General features: G+C 43.6%; 2 protein-coding genes across 5 annotated transcripts in view; both read right to left on the reverse strand.

Annotated features, from left to right (window-relative positions):
- TNFRSF14 (TNF receptor superfamily member 14) overlaps positions 1-8,418 on the reverse strand; it is an 18,559-nt gene extending 10,141 nt beyond the window's left edge. The window contains exons 1-2 of one of the 3 annotated variants that reach the window (XM_087879360.1): positions 8,121-8,418; positions 212-320 (exon numbers count right to left, since the gene is read on the reverse strand). In XM_087879360.1, the coding sequence (XP_087735486.1) occupies positions 212-320; positions 8,121-8,174 (163 nt within the window). In that variant the 5' untranslated portion in view covers positions 8,175-8,418. Of the gene's footprint in view, positions 1-211; positions 321-1,432; positions 1,547-8,120 lie in introns of those variants that run through there. The other 2 variants (XM_087879362.1, XM_087879361.1) reach the window with 2 other exon arrangements.
- Positions 8,419-12,589: 4,171 nt separating this feature from the next.
- LOC148111848 (transcription factor HES-5-like) overlaps positions 12,590-15,000 on the reverse strand; it is a 2,712-nt gene continuing 301 nt past the window's right edge. Inside the window, exons 2-3 of one of the 2 annotated variants that reach the window (XM_087878820.1) lie at positions 14,827-15,000; positions 12,590-12,933 (exon numbers count right to left, since the gene is read on the reverse strand). The exon at positions 14,827-15,000 is cut by the window's right edge and continues 1 nt beyond it. In XM_087878820.1, the coding sequence (XP_087734946.1) occupies positions 12,686-12,933; positions 14,827-15,000 (422 nt within the window). In that variant the 3' untranslated portion in view covers positions 12,590-12,685. Of the gene's footprint in view, positions 12,937-14,826 lie in introns of both variants that reach the window. The other variant, XM_087878819.1, reaches the window with a different exon arrangement.

The following is a 15,000-nucleotide window of genomic DNA, read 5'->3' on the forward strand; positions in this document are numbered from 1 at the left end:
TCTTCTCTTCTATTCTATCCTATTCTAACCATTTATGTGAAATGGTCTTGGGTTTCCTGCTTGAGCAGGCAGTCAGACCTTCAAGGTCCCTTACAACTCGGTTATTTTACGTTCAGTCTCAGCTCAACCTGCTACGATCACCCGTTTCTTTCATTCTTCGGCCCTTCGGCCCTCTTTCTATTCCATGCAGAATAGAGACCCTTGAACCTACCTGCGCCACACTTGGGACAGCACTCCCCTCCAACTGAGTATTCCCACGATTCACAGGAAAAGGCATTCCGAAGGAGCAGCAAGTGGATCACCAAGGCGACGTGAAGAATCTTTCATAAAAAGAAGGAGGAGGAGGAGGAGAAAGAGGAGGAGGAGGAGAAGGAGAAGAGGGGGAGGAGGAGGAGGAGGAGAGGAAGAAGAAGAAGAGGAGGAGGAGGAGAAAGAGGAGGAGAAGGAGAAGGAGAAGAGGGGGAGGAGGAGGAGGAGGAAGAAGAAGAAGAGGAGGAGGAAGAGAGGAAGAAGAAGAGAAAGAAGAAGAGGAGGAGGAGGAGGAGAAAGGAGGAGAAGGAGAAGGAGAAGAGGGGGTGGAGGAGGAGGAGGAGGAAGAAGAAGAGGAGGAGGAAGAGAGGAAGAAGAAGAGAAAGAAGAAGAGGAGGAGGAGGAGGAAGAGAAGGAAGAGAAGAAAAGAAGAAGAGGAGGAGGAGGAAGAAGAAGTAGTAGAAGAGGAAGAGGAGGAGGAAGAGGAAGAGGAGGAGGAGGAGGTAGAGGAGGAGGAGGAAGAAGTAGTAGAAGAGGAAGAAGAGGAGGAGGAGGAGGAAGAAGAGGAGGAAGAGGAAGAGGAGGAGGAGGTAGAGGAGGAGGAGGAAGAAGTAGTAGAAGAGGAAGAAGAGGAGGAGGAGGAGGAAGAGGAGGAGGAAGAGGAAGAGGAGGAGGAGGTAGAGGAGGAGAAGGAAGAAGTAGTAGAAGAGGAAAAAGAAGGGGAGGAAGAGGAAGAGGAAGAAGAGAAGAAAAGAAGAGGAGGAGGAAAAAGAAGTAGTAGAAGAGGAAGAGGAGGAGGAGGTGGTAGAGGAGGAGGAGGAGGAAGTAGCAGAAGAGGAAGAAGAAGAAGAAGAGGAGGAGGTGGAAGAAGTAGTAGAAGAAACAGAAAAATAAGAAGAGGGGGGAGGAGGAGGAGGAGAAAGGGAAGAAGAAAGGGGAAAATAAGAAAGGAGGAGAAGGAGAAGAAAGAACAAAATAAGTCCTTTGCTTATAGCTCATCACTGCTGGACCCGCCATTTCGCTCAATCCAGCCGAATTCACAGGTAACGCACACCTTTCCGTCCGACCTGCCTTGCCTTCAAATGAAACCCCCCCCTTCGAATCGCCAATTCATCCCTTTATTTTCGACCTGAGCGGATGGCGCGAAGATAAATACAGCAGAAGGAAAAGTATCGGGCGTTACCTTCTTTTTCATCCTTCAATTTTAAGAATTCTACAGTTCCTTCGAATCCAGTCTTCATTTCCTTGAGATTCCTTTTTTTAATGCTTAATTCTTGGCTCTCCGTCTCGGCTTCCCAGATGTTTCCTCCTCTCCCCCCCCCGAATGTTTACTGAGATTAAGCAAGCAAGACAGCTGTTTTCCCATTCAAAATTCCCATCTGCCGTTCCCAAGCCAGCTTATATTTAGGACGCCGACAGGAAACAACCGTTTGAGGCCCTAATAATGTCTTTTTTAGCCCTTCGTAGTATTGTTTAACAGCCTGAGATCCTTCTTGGGTCTGGACAGTTAGTCCTCGGCTTACGGCCTACAAGTCAGCCTGGCATTCTTGTTGCTAAGCGAGACAGGCGTGAAGGGCCCCATTCGATGACTTTTCTTGCCGCGTTCGTTAAGGGAGTTAAGGCAGTTGTTAAGTGGGTCACACCGTTGTTAAGGGAATCTGGCTTCCCCGATGACTTGGCTTGGGCTAGAAGAACTCCAAGGTCCCTTCCTGTTCTTTTATACTTTCTTTCTTTCTTTCTTTCTTTCTTTCTTTCTTTCTTTCTTTCTTTCCTTCCTTCCTTCCTTCCTTCCTTCCTTCCTTCCTTTTTTCCTTCCTTCCTACCTTCCTTCCTTTCTCTCCTTCCTTTTTCTTTCTTTTTTCTTTTCCTTCTCATTCAGTTTTCCTTCCATCCTTCTTTCCTTTCCTTTCGCCTCTGTCCCTCTCCTTCCTTCCTTCATCCTTTCCTTTCCCTTCCCCTCCCTTCCTTTCCTTTCACCTCTGTCCCTCTCCTTCCTTCCTTCCTCCTTTCCTTTCCATTCCTTCTTCCTTTCCTTTCCTTTCCTTTCACCTCTCTCCCTCTCCTTCTTTCCTTCCTTCCTTCCTTCATCCTTTCCTTTCCTTTCCTTTAACATCTGTCCCTCTCCTTCCTTCCTTCCTTCCTTCCTTCCTTCCTCTCCTCTCCTCTCCTCTCCTTTCCTTTCCTTTCCTTTCCCTTCCCCTCCCTTCCTTTCCTTTCGCCTCTGTCCCTCTCCTTCCTTCCTTCCTTCCTTCCTTCCTTCCTTCCTTCCTTCCTTCCTTCCTTCCTCTCCTCTCCTCTCCTCTCCTCTCCTCTCCTTTCCTTTTCTAGAAGGTCGCAAAGGGAGATCACCTGTGCCCTGGCACACAGCAATGGTCATAAATATGAATCAGGGGCCAAGGTTCTGAATTTTGATGGGGCGAAGACGGGGATCTGAGCGTGATCAGGGCCCGTTGTAACTTCGAACGCTCCCCCAATGAACGGGAAGTACCTGTCATTCCGAGAAATCCTATAGCACACAGCACTTTCTCTGCTGCGCAGGCTGCAGAGAGCCCAAGAAAAAAAAAATATATGAGTTATTTCTTTTCAGAGCTAAAGTTCAAGGAAACGGCTATTAACCACAGCAGATGACATCTCTCTGTTTGGTTTGGCAACGGGGCAACCATCTTCCTGGATATGACGGAGGAGGCTGGGCTAACCTGGCTTCCCAGCCATAGAAACTTTTATTTACATTTATTTAACCTTTCGCTCCAGCTTGTAGATGATTTGCAAAGCTGGGTTTTCTGATCTTGGAAATGATTCAAAAGATCTTTTTTTTTTTTTTCACGTCGCCCTGAACTGATGGAGGCCAGCTCAACACAGAGAGAGAGAGAGAGAGGGAGGGAGGGAGAAAGAGAGAGGGAGAGGGAGGGAGGGAGGGAGGGAGAGAAAGAGAGAGAGGGACGGAGGGAGGGAGAGAGAGGGAGGGAGGGAGGGAGATGAAGGGAGGGACGGAGGGAGAGAGAGAGAGGGAGGGAGAGACGGAGGGAGAGATGGAGAGATGGAGGAAAGGAGAGAGAGGGAGGGAAGGAGGGATAGAGAGAGAGAGAGAGAGGGAGGGACGGAGGGAGGGAGGGAGAGAGACGGACGGAGGGATGGAGGGAGAGAGAGAGAGGGAGGGAGAGAGGGAGGGAAGGAGAGACGAAGGAAAGGAGAGAGAGAGGGGGGAGGGACGGAGGGAGAGAGAGAGGGAGGGAGAGGGAGGGAAGGAGAGACGGAGGAAAGGAGAGAGAGGGGAGGGACGGAGGGAGAGAGAGGGAGGGAGAGAAGGAGGGAGGGAGAGACGGAGGAAAGGAGAGAGAGGGAGGGAAGGAGGGATAGAGAGAGAGAGAGAGGGAGGGACGGAGGGAGGGAGGGAGAGAGACGGAGGGAGGGATGGAGGGAGAGAGAGAGAGGGAGGGAGAGAGGGAGGGAAGGAGAGACGGAGGAAAGGAGAGAGAGGGGGGGGAGGGACGGAGGGAGAGAGAGAGAGGGAGGGAGAGGGAGGGAAGGAGAGACGGAGGAAAGGAGAGAGAGGGGAGGGACGGAGGGAGAGAGAGGGAGGGAGAGAAGGAGGGAGGGAGAGACGGAGGAAAGGAGAGAGAGGGAGGGAAGGAGGGATAGAGAGAGAGAGAGAGGGAGGGACGGAGGGAGGGAGGGAGAGAGACGGAGGGAGGGATGGAGGGAGAGAGAGAGAGGGAGGGAGAGAGGGAGGGAAGGAGAGACGGAGGAAAGGAGAGAGAGAGGGGGGAGGGACGGAGGGAGAGAGAGAGAGGGAGGGAGAGAAGGAGGGAGGGAGAGACGGAGGAAAGGAGAGAGAGGGAGGGAAGGAGGGATATATAGAGAGAGGGAGGGACGGAGGGAGAGAGAGAGAGAGAGAGTTCAGAAGGAGGTCAAAGTACTGGAAACTTGCATAAATAATATTTGCAATCCGCCCATCCCAAAAAGTCCAAAGAACTTTTTTGCTTTTCCACGCTGCAAGTTTTGATCGTAACCGGGAAACGGTTAAAATGATAAATGAAGTGCAATCAACTGTAACAATGACAGGGTTAGTGATTAACCAGCCGGTGGAACAGCTTGCCACCAGAAGTTGGGGGGATGCTCCATTGCTGGAGGTTTTTGAGAAGAGATTGGACAGCCATTTGTCTGGAATGGTTCAGGGTCTCCTGCTTTTCGGCTGGGGGTTAGACTAGAAGACCTCTGAGGTCCCTTCCAGATTTTTTATTCTGTATTTCCTTCCTTCCTTCCTTCCTCACTCTTTCCTTTCCTCTTCCTCCTTTTCTTTTCTTACCTTTCCTTCCCTTCCTTCTTCCTCCTTCCCTTTCCTTCCCTCTATCTTCCTTTCCTTTCCTTTCCTTTCCTTTCCTTTCCTTTCCTTTCCTTCTTTCCTTTCCTTTCCTTTCCTTTCCTTCCCTTCCCTTCCCTTCCCTCTATCTTCCTTTCCTTTCCTTTCCTTTCCTTTCCTTTCCTTTCCTTTCCTTTCCTTTCCTTTCCTTTCCTTCTTTCCTTTCCTTTCCTTCCCTTCCCTTCCCTCTATCTTCCTTTCCTCCCTTCCCTTCCCTTCCCTTCGTTTCTAAGGGATCTTGCACCAAACTAACTTGCTGGAAGAGGCTTTCAAAATTTACAAGAGGATTTGGACATGACAGTTGGCAAGAATCTTAATTTTCCATGTTTCCATAAGAAGAAGATCTGTGTTTTTCTCTGGGAGGTTCCTGCTCTGTGCAACCAGCTCTTATACAATCTCCGTCTTGTGATCATTGCATAAAAACAGGTTTACATAATCGAGGGACGGCCTCAAATTCTCCTTTTTTTTTTTTTTCAAGTACAGCAAGCATGATTACTTAAAACTAACAATCAACCAGGAACACGTAGGTTTTAAAAAGAGCCAGGAAAAAAAATATATAAATAATCAGCTTTAAACGTGGGAAGCAAAAGGAGACGAAAGCAGAAATCAAGGGACTGCCAGAGAAAGGAGAAGAAGAAAAGTGGACTTACCACGGTTCATTTAGTGACGGTTCAAAGTTACAACAGGGCTGAAAAAAGGGACTTACAACTACCCTGTTTCCCCCAAAATAAGACATCTCCTGATAATTTTATTTATTTTATTTATTTATGTTTTAATTTGTATACCGCCCTTCTCCAGTAGGACTCAGGGCGGTAAACAGCCAGAATAAAACAGAACATACAAAATTTAAAAATAGTTTAAAAATAATTAAATATTTTTGGCTGCAATTTAAAACAACCCAATTAAAATCAATTAAATTTAACCAAAAACAGCGGGATCAAGCCAGCCCAATAATAAGCCCAATCGGGCTTTTGCGCGCATGGCATTAAGACCAAGCGCTTATTTCAGGGTTCAAAAAAATATAAGACAGGGTCTTATTTTCGGGGAAACACAGAAATTTTGGGCTCATAAGAGGAGAACTCTCCTTAAAGGAACATAGCGAGTCACTTAAAAGGCAACCGATTTATTCTGACAAAAATGTTGGTCCAGATTTTGGTTTTTCTGTTGTTGTTGTTATTGTTGTTATTGTTTTTTCATTTTTGCTGCATTTGGTTGCATTTTTGCAATTTGGTTGCAAATTATTATTTTTTTAAAAAAAAAATCGCAATTCAGTAGGTTAGACCTTAAGCGGCTTCGCGATGCGTTTTTTTCAGGCGAGATCTATCTTGAGTCAGATTGAAATCGCCAGAAAGAAAGGAAGAAGAAGAAGAAAAAAAAAACACACACACAACACACTTCGGTAGCAAAAATGTGTTTGCGCGTTTTCAAAAAGCGGTTTTTTGCTGACTCAAATCTCCTTTCAAGGAAAACCGGAATGAATATTCAAGCTAGAAAAACGAAGGTCAATGCAACTCTGGTTTTTCGAGCCAGAGTTTAATTCTGCCATTTCGTTGGCATCTTTATTGCTGTTTTTTTATTATTATTATTTTATTTTAATGCCAGAAACAAAACATTGTAAAGGGAAGCAGCCTGAAAAAAACAACAACAACATGGAAATCTCAACACAACACAACCAGGAGGGCCTCCAGCCTGATGAAAAGAGGAAAAAAAAAAACCCTTCAACTTTTCCCACTTTTTAAAATGCAATTTTTTTCCCCGATGGGGAAAAAAAAGAGAGAATTTCAGAGCCGGCAAGGATGCTGCAGCTCCGGATAAGGCTGTGGATTACAAGTCCCATCATCCCCAAAGGGAAAGCTGAGAGGGAGGCCGAATCCTGCCACGGCTCAACCCACCAAAATACGTCCCGTCGTAAGATGGCAACAGGTGGGAAAGAGAATAAAAGTCCAATTTTCCCTCCGGTGGGAAAATTGTTCGTGGTTTGTTTGTTTTTTTCCCGGCTTACAAATTTGTGGTTGTGAAAACTTGACGGGATTTTTATTTGTTCCTCGTTTTTTCCTGCTGATTTTTGCACGCCCAGGTACACACGCCCATAGAAGGAGAAGTGAGACGTGCAAAAATAAAAATAAGCAATTATTTGGGGTTTCCAGTTCCCACACGCTCTGCTTTTACTCAGCACTTGTGGGGGGGAAAAAAAAATAACTTCTATTTTTTTTTCGGTGAAGGCCACCGGCGTTTCCCAAACAAGAAAAATCCCAATTTCACCAAAGAGGAAGATTTTTTTTTTTTTGGGTTATTATCATTCTCTTCCTTTTTCTTTTAGTTCGGCGAGGAAGGTTTTGCTTTTGTTTGTTTTTTTTTTAAATCCCAATTTTAATTTCTGCTTTCTCTTCCCCTTAAACTAAAAAGGGAAGTAGCGAAGAGGGGAGATATTATAACAGGGCCATTCGTGAAAAAAAAAAATTAAAAAATCAGGCCTGGAGCTTGGTGGCTTGAATGGAACTGAATAGTTTTCCTGGAGATGTAGAAATCTCAGCTTGGGCCTGCTCGGCAGGGTTGTTGTGAAAAGGATTCTCATTATAAACCGGTAATTATTATAATATAATTACCGGAGGATTACCGGTAATTATTCCTTCCCAACAACAGAAACATCTTTTGAAAAGCGTCTGAAAAAGGGATTTTTAAAAAAACAGAACGAAGGGATGACATGTAGCCCCTCCCCATCTTGTTTGGCCCCACCCACCCCTAACTTTAAATCCCCCCCCCAAAAAACCTGGTGGGCATACCCCCAATATCTGAGACTCTGAGACTCTGACTCTTCATTATTATTTTTTTAAAGCACATTTAAAAGATAGATATAATTCATTTTCTCCCTGGCTGCATTTGGGGGCTGCTCGCTGGAACCCCTCCCTTTAAGAACGGGTTGAGGATTTGGGGGGGGCATTTTTCTCATTGGGGCCCCCCAATGTTTTGCTTGCCAGCCTGTAGGGGATGGATGGACACCAGACCCTCCTGTCCGGGAAGCCACTTAATGCTTCTTATTTTTATTTTCTAAATCCACCAGATGTGCAAAATTTGGCACTTTCACTTTTGCTCCCCCAGTTCCTGGAAGAAGGAATACAGAGACACCCCAAAAAGTTGCACACTGTCTCCGTGCCGGACAAAGAGGAACTGGCCCCTTCTTTCAGCTGCAATGGAAACTCAAATCTTCCACGCATGGCCGGCCCCCGCCCTTAACAGCAAAGGCCCAAGTTACTAGTCCTTGGTGACAGCTGTCATTCACAGCATCACTCCGTCCCAGTCAGACCACCCAAACCTCTGGAAAAATTAAAAAAAACCTTTCTGTCCTCCTTCTTTTCCTCCCCACCCCACCCCCTCCCCACTTCTGCTTCATGTGGCAGGCTGTTCCACCGGCTCCCTGTGCCATTCCAGCTCTTGAAAAGCTTTTTTTTTTATATATATATATATATATATATATAATAGATTCCCCTTCCGTTTTAGAGCAGGGACTTACCAGGGTCATTTTTCCCCCGACGACAGCGATCCCAAGAGAGAGAGAGCAAGCCATAAAAGGATCAAGTGTTTTTGAAGTTGCTTTGGATCCGGATCAAGTGGATTTCCAACCCGCTGCACGGCATCGCAAATGTCCAGAGACGGTTCGGTGATGTTGTGTTAATTTTTTTTTTTAAATTCCTCTGGAATTGGAGACCAATTGTTTGGTCCCCCTGGAAAAAAAAGTTCTTTTTTTAAAAAAAAGATTTCCCCAGCCAGAAAGATCGAGAGTTTGGTCTGAAAGCTGAAGTGAAAATGAAAATAATTCTCCGTGCAAACTCTTAACACACCCCAAATGATTTCCTGGATGTGGATTGGCTTCCTCTGTGTATATAAAGCGATTTTTTATTGTTTATTCAGCAAGCTTCATCCTGGAAACTAGTTCCAACCGGCTCAGAACTTTTGATCTTCTGTTAGTCTTATGTTCTGTTACAGTTAGTCCTCGACCTACGGCCCGCGACGGAGCCCAGGATTGACGCCGCTAAGCGAGACGTTGGTGAAGTGTCATTTGTTTTTCGTCCCCGTTTTTCTTTCTCGCCGCCCTTTGCGAAGGGACTCGTTTGCGATTTTTAAATCCGTGGCCCGGTGGTGACGTGAATCCGGTGGTCAGAAAAGGAGCGGGGGGGGGAAATCGCGTCACTAAATGAACTGTTGTAAGTCAAGGACTATCTGGATTGGGTTTGTTTTTTTTTTTCCCCGGAGGGGGGGTGATTTCTTAGTTAGGGTGCAACGTGAGATGAGAACACGGCCTGTTTTGGTATTCGGAGACATTGCGCTGAACTGCGGGTTGGGCTAAGTGACCTCTAGGGCTCCCTTCGAACTCAATTCTGCAAAAAGCCAATTTGGGGTCTTGTACCTTCCTCATCTTCAAATCTTTGCCAAATAGAGCAGACAGGAGTTGGAAGTTGAAGTCCACTCGTGCTGGCCTGGGGAATTCTGGGAGATGAAGTCCACTCGTGCTAGCTGGGGAATTCTGGGAGTTGAAGTCCACTCGTGCTAGCTGGGGAATTCTGGGAGATGAAGTCCATTCGTGCTGGCTGGGGGATTCTGGGAGATGAAGTCCACTTACGCTGGCTGGGGAATTCTGGGAGTCGAATCTAGAAAGTTGCCACAGTCAAGAAACTCTACAGCCTACTCTGCTTCCAAGGCAAGATTGATGGCTTCAAGTGGCGGGCTGTTCCGCCGGCTGACCACTCGAACAAGCGGGACAATTGATACCTGGTAATCAACCCCTGAAACAAATAAGCAAAGAAGAAAAAAAAAAACCCAATTTTTTTCTGGCTTTTCATCGGAAGCAAACCCAGACACGCATTCAACGCTGAAATATGTGCCAGAAGGAAATTATATCTACTGTGGTCAAACTGTGCATTTTTTCCTAGCATTATTCATTCCTTCTGGGAAAAGGATGTTGGGTGGGGGGTAATTTCCCATCCATTTCTTAATTAGCATCCTTGTTTTAATTTTAATGCCTCGCGTTAGCACCCCCTCTGGATTTTTCTATTGTACTTTTCAACCACGTCTCCACCAGATTAATCTCTACAGGGAAAGAAATTCAGGAACTTCCACCTTTTCCTATCCCCATCCTCAATTCCCCCCCCCCCCCAATCATCATTCAAAAAGTTAGGAAAAAAAACTTGTAGCGTTTTCAAAGGAGATCTGCCCTCCGAGCCATTCCCAAGGCCAGGATAGAAACAAAATCCAATTTATTGTATTGTATATTTATTAATTTATTAATTTATTGTATCGGTGCCTCGCTTAAAATTAAAATTAAGATGCAACTCTTTTAGCTTAACAGAGATGGTTTAATTGCATTTTCTACCTACATCTCAAAACCTTGCCACTTTTCTACGGCTGGCTAAGATAAAGTTTCCTTTCCCAGCGCTTCAAATTGGCGGGTGAAATATATATATATATATATATATATATATATATATATATATATATATATATATATATATATATATTGCTGACTCAGCAGGGAGAATGTTTTTGTATTTTGAATGCAAAAAATAAAAAATGGAGATTTCAGTTTCTTTAAATGGAAAACAGGCAATTTTGGATTTCCCCTGCAGTTACTTCTGTTTTTAAACTCTTAAAATCGAGGGTTGGGCTCCCTTCTCTTTGCTTCTTCTTCTTCTTTTTTTTTTTTTGGAAAAGTTTTTTTATTTTTATTTGTTTTGAAAAAAAATGCTTTTTTTTTTTTTTTTGCATTTCCTCTAATTCTTATCTTTACCTTTTTTTTCCTTTGGTTTATCCACTTATACCATCTATTCCATACTATAAAATACTCTTGAGTCTTCCTTATCTTTTAATTCTAGAGTTAATTTATCCGTTTCTGCGCATGTATAAATTTTTTGTATTACTTCCTGATCTGTTGGCATACGATCTGTTTTCCACAATTGTGCTACAGCCAGTCTGGCCGCCGTAATAATGTGTAGTGTATGTGTAGATTATGTGTAGATCCCATTATTCCAATTATAGGTATTAGTATTCATACGATTTTACATATATAACCCATTTCCTTCCCTCTTTTCCATTTCTTTCCTTTATCAGCTTATCCAAATATATGACTACGATCAATATATATCCAATCAAACATATTACTACGATTCACTTAAGTATATAACATTAAAGCCATTCATTTCTATTTCTCAATTCCAATTGTTTTTTTAAAACCTTTGCTTCGGATTCTTATTTGTGGGTTTGCGAGGAGGAAAAATTAAAATCAATAGAGCTTTTTTTCTGATGTTTGAAAAGCTGTTTTTCTCCCCCTTCTTTGTCATATTTTTTTTGTTTTTTTGGAGTTTGTATTTGCAAGAAAGTTGTATTTTAAAACCCTCAAAGCTTCCCGGCAGCTGGGGGAAGTTTGAACATTCAAAATATTCAGGGTACGTTCTCCCAGCGTGGCCTACCTTGCAAGGTTCTTGTAAAAAAGAGGGAGGAAAACACTGTCCTGGGTTTTTGAAGGAGGGTTGAAATTAAAGAAATAAAAGAGAAATAAAAGTTTTTTTTCTTTTTGCAGGGCTTTCATTCCGGTCGCTAGAGGGCAGGAGTGAGACACTGCGATGTCAGCCTTTTGCAAAAACTCCAGAAAGAAACTTCCAAAATATATACTTTTATTTCAATATATAAGCGTTCAGGTATTCAATGAATGACTGGCTCAGGAGAGATTTGCATCCCGTCCCCATTGAAGTGAAATGGCATAGGGTCGCCTGTTTGAGCAGCGGGTTGGACTAGAAGACCTCCAAGGTCCCTTCCAACTCTGTTATTCTATTCTATTCTATTCTATTCTATTCTATTCTATTCTATTCTATTCTATTCTATTCTATTCTATTCCATTCCATGTTTTCTATCCTATCCTATCCTATTATTATGTATTTTATTCTGCTATTCTATTCTATTCTATTCTATTCTACTCTACTCTACTCTACTCTACTCTACTCTACTCTACTCTACCTCTACTCTACTCTTTTAATCTAATCTACTATATCTATTCCATTCCATTCCATTGCAATCTACTCTACTCTACTCTACTCTACTCTACTCTACTATATCTATTCCATTCCATTCCATTCTAGCGACTCTACTCTATTCTATTCTATTCTATTCTATTCTATTCTATTCTATTCTATTCTATTCTATTCTATTCTATTCTATTCTATTCTACATTCTATTCTATTCTATTCTATTCTATTCTATTCTATTCTATTCTACTCTACTCTACTCTAATCTATTATATATATTCTATTCTATTCCATTCCATTCCACTCTACTCTACTCTACTCTATCTACTCTACTCTATCTATTCTACTCTATTCATAGATATAGTGTGGATAGATAGATAGATAGATAGATAGATAGATAGATAGATAGATAGGATATATTCATTTATAACTCCTTCCCCCCTGCCATACACAGCACCCCAAAAAAACCAAACCCAGGAAACAGAGACACGGGGGTTACCTTTTCACACCTGTATTTATTTTTTTTCAAACCAATCGCATACACAGTATGCCAACCACATCCCCCAAACAAGACACAACGACGCTTGTCTCAAACCTCCAACCCCCCCTCCCCTCCCCACCGCACCCCGCACAACCCACAAACGCAGAGCAGACCGTTCTTACTTTCCAAAATGTATGACATCCAACCATTAAGAACCCACCCCCCTGTCTCTTTAATATAAAGCAAGATTAAGGGTCTCCCTTATGAAGGGTGAACATTCACCCTTTCCCAGCCAGGCTTAAACCTGGTTAGCCAAAGCCAGTAAGGAAACCAGGTTTATGACATTCCTCCTAATAGCACCACGCGGTTAACGGAGTCCACAAGCCACGTGGCGCATTTCCACCCGGGCCTTTTTTCCCCACCCGTCCCACTTCCCAACCTCATTCTCTGCTTCCCCGTCTTGAGAATAAATAATATATATATATATTCCCCCTCCAGTGGGAAACCTTCCCCCAAAAAGGAAGGGAAGCAGGGGAGGCAGGATAATAAGTCAAAGGAGAGGCCAGTCTCTTCCGAACTTCATCATCTACTTGACTCCATCCATGGTCGCCAAAGGGAACAGAAGTTCTTCTTGGGACTGGGTTGCTTGCAACGAGCCGGCGAGACGAAGGTGGGCTCCAAAGCGGGCAGAGGGACATGTTGAAAGTGGCACATCAGCTTCTTTTGGGTCTGGGGGTGCACTCGGTGAAGGAGCAGGAACTGGGAGACCTCTTGAAGGCATCTGGCGTAGCCTTCTTGGAAATCCACTTCTCTCTCCTTGGGAGCAGGTCCTGCTGGGAAAGCCAAAAAAAATAAAATAAAAATCGAGATTTTACTTTTTCTGCAGTCAAGCTTCTAGTCCCTTTGAGTCCCCTTGGGAGCAAAGTTTGATGCAATTCATCTCAAGGGGGATGAATTGCATCAAACTTGGTAGTACAGTGGTCTAAGGCACCCTGTTATTAAGCTGGTTATTAAGACCAGCTGCCTGCAATTACTGCAGGTTCGAATCTCGCCAAGGCTCAAGGTTGACTCAGCCTTCCATCCTTTCTAAAGTAGGTAAATTGAGGACCTGGTTTGTGGGGGCAATAAGCTGACTTTGTATAAATATACAAAAAGAATGAAGGCTATTGCTTAATGCATTGTAAGCCGCCCTGAGTCTCTGGAGAAGAGCGGCATATAAATCAAATTTTTTTTAAAAAGGGGGGGGGAAGTGTCCCCATTTTTCCAGGCATCGGCTAAAAAAAAAAACCACTTCCCAAAAGTGGGTAAATGATCCCAAATTGGACAAAATTTTTTTTTTTTTTTTGTCTTCTTCTTTTGGTAACCGCACAAACCCACGTTTAAATGTTAAATATTTAATTTAATTATTTAATTAATTCAATTTATATGCCGCCCCTCTCCGAAGACTCTGTTTAAACAGGGATGTTTAAACGGAGTTAATTTTACCTACATTGGGACTTTCTGATACGCAGTTTGAGGAATAAAAGGTTTGGGAAGTCTTGTGTTAGAAGATGCTTTGAACCCCCATCAAAATTAGTTAGTGGTTAGTGGGCTAAAATAAGATGCTCTCTCCATCCCATTCGTGTTTTGCTTCTTTCCTTTGCTCCTTTTTATGTTATTTCTCTCTCTTCTCCTCTCTCTCTCTCTCTCTTATATTTTAAAATCTCTCATTTTAAAACTTTAAACATTTTATACTGCTGTTTGTAGCCTACTGTAAGCCACCTACATCCCCCTTGCTAGTGAGGTGGGCGCATATAAATTCAATAAACCGATAAGTAAAATAAAATAAATAAATAAAAAATAAATAAATAAAATAAATAAATAAATAATAAATAAATAAATAAAGCCACTCAGTCTTTTTGCCCAGGCAATTATCCCAATGGGGGTTCAAGCAGAGCCGTGATCCAAATGGAAAACAAAACAAAACAAAGTAACAGAGTTAAAAGGGACCTGTGAGGTCTTCTAGTCCAACCCTCATTACTCAAGCAGGAAACCTCTATTGCCACTTCAGACAAAAGGGTTGTCCAATCTCTTCTTAAAAACCTCTAATGTGGGAATAGCCACCATTTCTGGAAGCTAAGCGGTGACACTGATTCATTCTTCTAACCGACAGAAAGAAGAAGGTGTGAGTTTTGGAAAATGGGATCTATGCCCAGCTTCCCCATTGAAACAGACCGGGCAAGAATCAGTTCTGGCAAAAAAAAATTCTCCCAAAGCTCAGCTTGATTAAAGAACGAAGAACTGAAGAATTGATGAAGAACGGTTGCAGGAATGGGGTATGGCCAGTCTAGAGAAAAGAAGGACTAAGAGGGTTGACGTGATAGCAGTCTTCCAGTATTCGAGGGGGCTGCCCCCAAAGAAGAGGGGAGGGGGTTGTCAAATTATTCTCCAAAGCACCTGAGGGTAGGACAAGAAGCAACGGATGGAAACTAATCCGGGAGAGAAACAACCTGGAATTAAGGAGAAACTTCTTAACGGTGAGGACAATTAACCAGCGGAACTGCTTGCCACCAGAAGTTGCGGTTGCTCCATCACTGGAGATTTTTAAGGAAAGACTGGACAGCTACTGGTCTGAGATGGTCTAGCTCTGATCTCCTGCTTCTATCTAGAAGACCTCCAAGGTCCCTTCCAGCTCTATTCTGATTGATTGATTGATTGATTGATTGATTGATTGATTGACTCACCTGCGTCCTGGTTCTGATGCTTCAGGTAGCTGACCGCCATTTCAAGGACGTTGGCCTTCTCCAGCTTGGAGCCGGCTTGCTGGCGCTGCAGCTGTTTCTCCAGCAGCTGTTTGAGCTGCTCGATGCTGCTACTCATCCGATCCCGTCGCATTTTTTCGATCATCGGTTTTCTCA

The sequence above is a fragment of the Pantherophis guttatus genome, chromosome 15 (genome assembly GCF_059756535.1).
Source record: "Pantherophis guttatus breed Tessera chromosome 15, ASM5975653v1, whole genome shotgun sequence".
In the NCBI taxonomy this organism is placed as follows: Eukaryota; Metazoa; Chordata; class Lepidosauria; order Squamata; family Colubridae; genus Pantherophis; species Pantherophis guttatus.